Genomic DNA, 8910 nt, shown 5'->3' with positions numbered 1-8910 from the left:
ACTTGGGAGGCTGGCCCGGCTTCTGCTGGTACCAGTAGATGTTATAAAGGCTGATGTCATGCTCACTGCTCAGGGTGCAGGGGAGGCGGATCGTGGTTCCGAGGGACGAGGACACAGAAGGTGGTTGGCGCACCACAGGCTGAGTCTTGCAACCTGGAACACGGACGCACATGGGTCCCCAGAGCAGGGACAGAGAAGGCAAGGGAAGGGACAGGGGTGGTGGGCTCTGGGGGGGTGTTCTCACCTGTGCAGAGGGTGAGCAGCAAGAGCAGGAGAGGAATCCAGGGCATGGTGCAGACCCGCAGAGCTCTGCCGCCCGTGGCCATGTGTTCTGGGGCCGCTGCAGGCTGGCCCAGCATCCTTCTCTCCGCTCTGAGGGAGGGGGCGCATTGCAGCAGGTTGCTGGCCACTCCCCCATGTAGTCTCCTGGGTTTGCAGCCTCGGGTGCAAGAACAAACCTTGGCAACCTTTGTGGCTCTGGTCTTGCCCCGCTGGAATCGTTAGGGGAGGAAGCACCTGCTGGAGCTCGCGGATCAGTGCCTGGCAGGCCAGCCTGAGAGTTCGGGTCCCCCAGGGACACTGGCGTCAATGTCCCCCCCGAGGAGACTGAGCTCTGCAGAAATAAGTTTCTGGTCCAAATTTAAATGCCTGGTACACCAGGAAGAGAGGACAGGCACATCCTCAGAGTGGTGGGAGCACCTGCTTTGTGCAGCAGAAAATGGGCCCTCCCGGGGGAAAGGGGGGCAGGATGCACTGGCCCCTTCCATACTGAGCACCGCCTTCAACCCGTTTGCTTTTGCTCCAAGAACAAAACAGAGTGGGGCTGGCAGGTGGCATGGTGGTTAAAGGCGCTGGATTCCCACATGACCGACCACAATTTGAGTCATGGATCTGGTAGCTTGCTTTCTCACTTTCCCCTTCTCTCTCTCTCACTCTGTCCTTCTCTGGTCAAATTTAAATCAATCAGGACCAGCAGTTAGTATAATGGCTATGTTGCTGGACTCCCATGTAGTCGACCGCGGTTTGTGTCCCAGACCTGGTGGCTTAAACTCACGCCGGGCGCATATGCGTGCGTGCCCAAGATCCCGAGAGGAGAATGGAGGAGGAGGGATTGCGGTGTGGCCATCCCCCCTGGGGGGTGATTTCTCACTTTCTGTCTCTCTGTCTCTGTCTGTCTGGCGAGTGCATGCGCCCTATAGCAAACACCTCTCCAAAAATAAAATTAAAATCAATCAATAAATAAGGTTAAATAAAATAATTCTTTAAAAAAAAAAAAAGAACAAAGCATAGTGACAGACAGGACGGGAGGAGGCCAGAGGCACCAGGGTGTGGGTGTTTTGAGAAAGAAGCACCAGGAGGAACCTGGCATCTTTCCTTCCCCACTCTCTAGGCACACCTTGGCTCTGATAGGGACCAAACTGTGGCCCCTCACCCCATTCATATATTGAAGTTCTAATTCCCAATATGAGTGCATTTGGAGATAGGGCTTTTAAAGAGGGAGGTGGGCCAGCAGGTGGTGTGGTGGTTAAGGCACTAGACTCCCACATGGCCAACAGCGGTTCAAGCCCTGGACTTGGTGGCTTGAAAATCATGTTGAGTTGGGGCTGCCAGATGACATGGTGGTTAAGGATGCTGGACTCCCACACGGCCAACCCTGGTTTGAGTCCCAGACCTGGCGGCTTGCCTTATCACTTTCTAACTCTCTCTCTCTCTCACTCTATCCCTCTCTGGTCACATGAAAAATAAATAAAAGGAATGTTTTAAAAAAAGAAAATCATGCACGAGTGCTCAAAATCCCGAAAGGAGAATGGAGGAGAAGAGATTGTGGTGTAGCCATCCCTCCTGGGGGGTGATTTCTCACTTTCTCTCTCTGTCTTTCTGTCTCTTGGTGAGTGCACACTCCCTATAGCAAAAATCTAAATAATAATAATAAAAAAAGATAATAAAGGTTAGATGAAGTCCTAAACAAGGGACTCTAATCTGGAATGACTGCTGTCCTTATGAAAAGGGGAAATTGGACCAGCTGGGGTGCCGTGGTAATGCAGTACTCCAAATGTTGATATCTTATGAGAAGGTCCCGGGTTCACATCCTGAGGTCTCCTTATACACACTGGGTACATGTACACATGCAGGTGATCTTGGTTGGCTGGGGCTTGGGGTGAGTCACGGCATGAAGACCCTATTGGATATTTCTCTCTCCTCTCTTATGGAAGAAATGAATTTTAAAAAAGGAGGCTAGCAAGTGGCACGGAAGTTAAGTTGGATCCCGTGGCCTGCATGATTCGAGTTCTGGACCCAGCAGCTTGGAAAACACACAGGGCGCATGTGCGTGCATACCCAACATCTCAAGAGAAGAATGGAGGAGAAAGGATTATGGCATGGCCATCCCTCGTGGGGGGGATGATTTCTCACTTTCCCTCTTCCCTGGCAAGCACATAGCAAACAAACAAATAAATCACATAAAGTATTTAAAAAGGGAAGGAAATTTGGACTTAGATAACATAGAAAGAAGGTAGTCTGAGGAGGCAGAGAGAGGACAGCCATCTCCCTGTAAGCCAGGGAGCGTGGCCTGGAGCAGATCTTTCACTCTGAGCTCTCAGGAGGAATCCGCTTGCTGACGCTTTGGTTTTGGACTTCTGGCCTCCAGAACTGTGAGACCATCAGTTCCTGTTGTTGAGGCCACCCAGTCTGTACACTCTGTCACTGCAGCTGTAGGAAACAAGGAAAGATGTCCCTTACCCATCTGGGCTGTTCTAACAACACACCATAAACGGGGGGCTTCTCATCAACAGATATTTGTTTCTCACAGTTCTGGAGGCTGGGAAGTCCAATGCCAAGGGGCTGGCTAGAAAAATTTTTTTTGTCTTCTCCTCCTCCTCCTCCTTCTTTTTCTTCTTCTTCTTTTTTGAAAGTTTTTTGCTATAGGGTCGTGCGCTCACCAGAAAGACAGAGAGAGACAGAGAGACAGAAAGTGAGAAATCACCCCCCAGCGGGGATGGCCACGCCACAATCCCTTCTACTCCTTTCTTCTCTCAGGATCTTGGGCACACACGCACACGCGCCCGGAGTGAGGTTTTTGTTTTTGGAGAGGTTTTTGCTATAGGGCGTGTGCGCTTGCCAGACAGACAGAGAGAGACAGAGAGACACAGAGAGACAGAAAGCAAGAAATCACTCCCCAGGGAGGATGGCCATGCCACAATCCCTTCTCCTCCATTCTCCTCTTGGGATCTTGGGCACACACGCGGCCGGCGTGAGTTTTAAGCCACCGGGCCCGGGACGCGAACTGTGGTCGACTACATGGGAGTCCAGCGACATAGCCATTATGCTAACTGCTGGTCCCTGTCTTCTCTAAGTGTAAGTTATCTACTGAAGCCATTGCTTGCTCCAAGAAAAGGATGAACGGCCAGCATATTGGCCATCATTCGCTACAAGTGAGAAGGTGAGCTGCAGGTCCTGTGTACTTTTCTATTTCCCGCACAGAGTAATGGTCCAAACCAGTGTTGAGCCTGGGTAGTGGGCCGGGTTCTCTTTATCCATCTTCACAGCCAGTTGGCTGCCCAAAATCCTGAGAGGGAAATGGAGGAGAAGGGATTGCAGCGTGGCCAGTACACCCAGGAGGTGGGGAGGAGGTGATCTCTCACTTTGTCTCTTTCTCTCTGGTGAGCATGGATGCCCAGTAGGAAAAACAAAAAAGAGCAAGAGAGAGGAAGGAAGGGAGGGAGGGAGGGAGAGAAAGAAGCCAGGTGCAATCCTGCATGTGTGTCTAAAATCCTGGGAAGAGAAGGGATTATAGTATGGCCACGCCCACTCCATCCTCCCCACTGCCACCTGGGAGGGTGCTTTTTCACTTTATTTATTTATTTGTGAGATTTTTGCTACAGGGTGCATGCTCTCATCAGAAAGACAGAGGCAGACAGAGAGTGACAGAGAGACAGAAAGCGAGAAATCACCCCCAGGGGGGATGGCCACGCCGCAATCCCTTCTCCTCCATTCTCCTCTCGGGATCTTGGGCATGCACTCACACGTGCCCGGCGTGAGTTTAAGCCACTGGGTCCGGGATTCGAACCACAGTCGATTGCATGGGAGTCTAGTGACGTAACCATTACGCCATCTGCTGGTCCCAACTTTCCCTTTCTCTCTCTCTGTCTCTCTCCAGCAAGTGCATGCACCCTGCGGCAAATACAAAAAGAGGAAGAAAAGGGCCTGCACACTACGCCCTGCAAGGCTGCTCACTGTTAACAGTGTTAGCAACACCGTGGCCCAGCCTCTGCCCAGCCAGAAACAAGGACCAAGGAGTCCTCAGGCATCCCCCAAATCATCACCAGACACCTGCTCAGCAAGTGAGGAGGGTGAGGAGGAGGCGAGAAGTCCAGGCCATGGTGGAGACACCCAGGACTCTGCCTCCGGGAGTTCCACCGCCGGGGCTGGCTCCCTGGTTTCTTTCTAAGGCCTCTTTCTCCCCTTAGGGAAGTCACTCCATGCAAATCCGCCCCTGCTCCTTAGGAGAGCTCAGCCTCTCCCTGGCCACTGGGAAGAGGAAGGCCCCTCCAGCTGAGTGGGCTCTGGCCCCCTACCCCATCTGAGTGAAGTTCAGGGGAGGAGTCACAGTGGGAGGGAACCTCAAACATGTTGAAGCTTTCTCTGAATCTGGGTCATCTGTCAGCCGAGGTTTCAGGGCCAGGCCTGGCCCGCAGTTCCAGAGAGGCCTTGGAGTGGAGGGGTGGCTGGGGCTCAGCTGGGGGGCCCTGCAGCATCACACACCGGCTGGGGTTTGGTCAGTTCTGACATCGCCCTAGAGACAGCCAGACCTCCAGAGCTGATCACAAAGCGCCCCCTGCTGGATCCAGGCCACAGGGCTTCCTCCTGCTGGGCAGAATGAGCCCAGAGACGGGATTAAATGAACAGACTGGCTCTGATTCTGCCTCTCTGCCAACTGGGCACACCCCTCTGAATCAGCCTTAGTCCCGGCACGATACCTGAAGGCTGAGCAGACAGCCAGGAAGCCAGGAGGGAGCTGGTGAGGCTTGGCTCAGGGTGGCGGCAGCAGAGGCAGGGAGGATCCAGTAGGATCTCCAGTGTATTTTGAAAACCACTGTTAATTAAAAAAAAATTGAGGAGGGGCTGGCAGGTGGCGTAGTGGTTAAGGACGCTGGACATGGCTGACCACGGTTCAAGTCCTGGACCTGAAGGCTTGTCCTCTCAATTTCCCTCTCTCTCTCTCTCTAGCTCTGTCCCTCTCTGGTCAAATTTTTAAAAATGAAATAAAGGAATAAAAAAAAAGTAAGTTAAATAAAGTAATTCTTTTTAAAAAAATTGAGGTGGTGTGGTAGTTAAGGGTGCTGGAATCCCCCATGGCTGATCATCTTCGAGTCTCAGAACTGGCAGCTTGCTTTCTCATCCCACCCCAACTCTGTCCCTCTCTGGCCACATTAAAATAATAATAATAATAATAATAAAGTTAAAATTAAAAATTTGGGACCAGCAGTTAGCACAATGGCTATGTCACTGGACTCCCACCATCCCCCCGGGAGGTGATTTCTTGCTTTCTGTCTGTCTCTGTCTGGCGAGCACACACGCCCCATAGCAAAAACCTCTCAAAAAAAAAATTAAAAAGTTAAAATAATTATTCAAAAAAATTTTTTTAGAGATTTTTGCTATAAGGTGTGTACGCTCACCAGAGAGACAGAGACAGAAAGTGATAAATCACCTCCCCAGGGGAATGGCCGGTGACAATTCCTTTTCCTCCATTCTCCTTCTCAGATTCTGGGCACTCACACACACACACGGCGTGAGTTTTAAGCTGCCGGGTCCAGGACTCAAACTGTGGCAACTATGTGGGAGTTCAATGACATAATAGCATAATCATCTGCTGGCTCCAGGTAATTCTTAAAGAAAAAAAAAAAAGATGTGTCCTTAGCTGGGCTCAGTGCTGCAGGTCTGTATCCCCAGCTTCTTGGGAAGCTGAGGCAAGCAGATCACAAATTTTTTTTCTTCTTTTTTTGGAGAGATTTTTGCTACAGGGCGCATGCGCTCACCAGAAAGACAGAGAGAGACAGAGAGATAGAAAGTGAGAAATCACCCCCCAGGGGGGATGGTCACGCCACAATCCCTTCTCCTCCATTCTCCTCTTGGGATCTTGAGCATGCACACACACGCGCCCGGCGTGAGTTTAAGTCACTGGGTCCGGGACTCGAACTGTGATCAGTTACATGGGAGTTCAGTGTCATAGCCATTATGCTAACTGCTGGTCCCAAGCAGATCATAAATTTGAGGCCAGCCTGAGCAACCTAGTGAGACCCTGTCTCTAAAAAAAGAAAGAAAGAAAGGGAACCAGCAGTTAATGTAATGGCTATGTCGCTGGACTCCCACATAGTCAACTGTGGTTCGCGTCCCGGACCCGGTGGCTTAAAACTCACGCTGGGCGCGTGTGTGTGCGTGCCCAAGATCCCGAGAGGAGAATGGAGAAGGGATTGTGGCGTGACCATTCCCCCTGGGGGGTGATTTCTCGCTTTCTGTCTCTCTGTCTCTCTCTGTCTCTCTGGAGAGTGCACGCGCCTTATAGCGAAAACCTCTCCAAAAAAAGAAAGAAAGAAAGCAAGCAAGAAAGCCTTCAGATAAAAGTGCAGGAGTTGTAACTGCCTGCATGCACTTATCTCTTCGGGTCAGTTTAGCAGACCTTTTATTCCCTAAACTGCTTTGAACTCTTTTCCTCTTTCGGCAATGGCAGGATTTCCAGATGGATAAGGAACGAGAGGGCCTCCCTGATCAACAGGGAAGATCGAGTTGCCATTTTGGAGATGGAGACCCTGTTGAGCAGTGGATTTGGAATCAGGAGCTTTGGTTTGAAAATGAACTCTCAGGGGCCAGCAGGTGGCATGGTGGTTAAGGCACTGGATTCCCACACAGACAACCATGGTTTGAGTCCCGGACCAAGTGGTTTGAAAATCACTCTATGAATGTGTACCCAAAAAAAATCCCTAGAGGAGAAAAGATTGTGCAGTGGCCATCCCCGCAGGGGATGATTTCTCACTTTCCTTCTCTCTTTCCTGCTCTCACACACCTTATGGGGTAGAAAAAAGAAAAAAAAAAAAAAACTTCAAAAAAATGAAAAAAATGAACTCTCAGAATGACTCTAATGTGTGGCATTTCTCAACTTTAATTTGCTCAATACTTTTTATTGTTCTAGAGCATCTCTCAGGGTTAACATTCCAATAAAGACAGGTTGAGGAAATTGACTACAGGGAACAATGGAAATCTTTGTGTTATTATTGCAAAGATATTAAAATAAGATCGTGAAGATTATTTTAAATGATTCAAAATCCTAGTGATCCAATACATACACACACACACATTACTTTTATTTTTAAATTTGTCTTCAGATGTATTTTTTTATTGATGAGTCATTCATTACAAAAATGTTTGTAGCTTTAAAGGGAGCCTGCTATACACACATTTGTAATTTATTATCTTTTTGGAGAGGTTTTCGCTATAGGGTGTGTGCGCTTGCCAGACAGACAGAGAGAGACAGAGAGACAGAAAATGAGAAATCACCCCCCCAGGGGGGATGGTCACGCCGCAATCCCTTCTCCTCCATTCTCCTCTCCGGATCTTGGGCATGCACACACACGCGCCCGGTGTGAGTTTTAAGCCACCGGGTCCAGAACACGAACCATGGTCGACTACATGGGAGCCCAGCGACATAGCCATTACGCTAACTGCTGGTTCACATTTGTCATCTCTTTAAAAGAATTATTTATTTAAATTTGACCCGAGGGGGACAAGGAAAGTAAGAAAACAAGCCACCAGGGACTGGAACCACAGTCAGCCATGTGGGAGTCCAGTGCCCTTAACCACCTGCTGGTCCCCGCATTTGTAATTTTAAAAAATTATTGATTAACACTAGGTATTTTTTTATGCCACTTTTCAGAACGATAACTGTCATTATGGTCTCCCTGTGGCGGAGAAAAAATAAGAGTGGTTTGGTGACAGCCTGTGACCTACAGCGTGGGAAGGTCAACCCCCGGCAGTGCTCCCGGAACGCGCGAGGCGCGGAACTCGCGGACGCCGGCTCACGGGGAGCCGGGGAGGCAGAAGCTGACACGCGCACGCGAGGACAGCAGAAGCGGCCGGACCCGGAAGTGGGGTTGCCAGTGGCGGCCGGGGACCTGCTGCTGGAGTCCCCGTGAGGCCGCAGGTGAGTGGCAGGGGGCGGGCCCCGCGCCGGGAGGCTCTGGGGAACGGAAAGCGCGGTCCATGACCGGGTGTATTTCGCGAATGCCGTCCGGGCACGGCCTGACGGGCTGGGCGCGGGCTCGAGAGGGGGTCCCGGACCGGGTTCGGCATGCTCGCTGTCTTCCGTCCGGGGGACTCTGCTCCTGGGCTTGGCGGGGCGGTTCGGTGGGGTGCCAGTGCCTACCCCCGTGTCTGGAGGCAGCAGGCGCCGTGGTTAACCCTCTTCATCGAATCCTCCCACTGTTCTTTGAGTCGAGCTCTGATGCCCGCAGGGAGTTCGTGCAGGTCCGCACTGTCCATGCCCAGTCTGCCTCCTAGGTCCCTGCCCCGCCTCGAGGACGCCTGGGGTCCCTGAACTGTTTTGGTAGTTGAAAGAGGGTACTTTGGGAATAAATGAACCAGAATCCAGGGTCAGTGCACCTCGCGGAAGGAATAGGGAAGATGATGGCCTCTTTGTCCACCCAGTCTTTGGGAATGGGATCCAGAGGGCCATTGGGCTTTGTGGCCAGTGAGCCCTTGAATTCCCTGGTCAGGGTCACCTGACACTAGTCTGAATTGTTCTGAACCTCACTCAGTTCACTCGTTTCTCTTCTTTTCTTTTCTTTTCTTTTTTTTTTTTGAGAGGTTTTTACTATAGGGCGCGTGCACTCGCCAGAAAGACAGAGACAAGAGAGACAG

The 8910-nt window shown here is 51.0% G+C and overlaps 2 protein-coding genes across 3 annotated transcripts in view; one reads left to right on the top strand and one right to left on the bottom strand.

The window, feature by feature from the left end:
• The window catches only part of VPREB1 (V-set pre-B cell surrogate light chain 1), a 798-nt gene extending 433 nt beyond the window's left edge, over positions 1 to 365 (bottom strand). Inside the window, 2 exon segments of the mRNA XM_006140222.2 lie at positions 1 to 153; positions 245 to 365. The exon segment at positions 1 to 153 is cut by the window's left edge and continues 23 nt beyond it. Of these exon segments, the coding sequence (XP_006140284.2) occupies positions 1 to 153; positions 245 to 359 (268 nt within the window). The 5' untranslated portion in view covers positions 360 to 365.
• Positions 366 to 8155: 7790 nt separating this feature from the next.
• TOP3B (DNA topoisomerase III beta) overlaps positions 8156 to 8910 on the top strand; it is a 27769-nt gene continuing 27014 nt past the window's right edge. For both annotated transcript variants that reach the window (XM_014586849.1, XM_014586850.1), the window contains exon 1: positions 8156 to 8194. The gene's annotated coding sequence lies outside the window, so the exon portion shown is untranslated. The remainder of the gene's footprint in view (positions 8195 to 8910) is intronic.

The sequence above is a fragment of the Tupaia chinensis genome, unplaced genomic scaffold (assembly GCF_000334495.1).
Source record: "Tupaia chinensis unplaced genomic scaffold, TupChi_1.0 Scaffold000024_1, whole genome shotgun sequence".
NCBI classification, from domain to species: Eukaryota; Metazoa; Chordata; class Mammalia; order Scandentia; family Tupaiidae; genus Tupaia; species Tupaia belangeri.
Note: the sequence above shows the minus strand (reverse complement) of the source record. Positions and strands in the feature narration are given on the sequence as shown.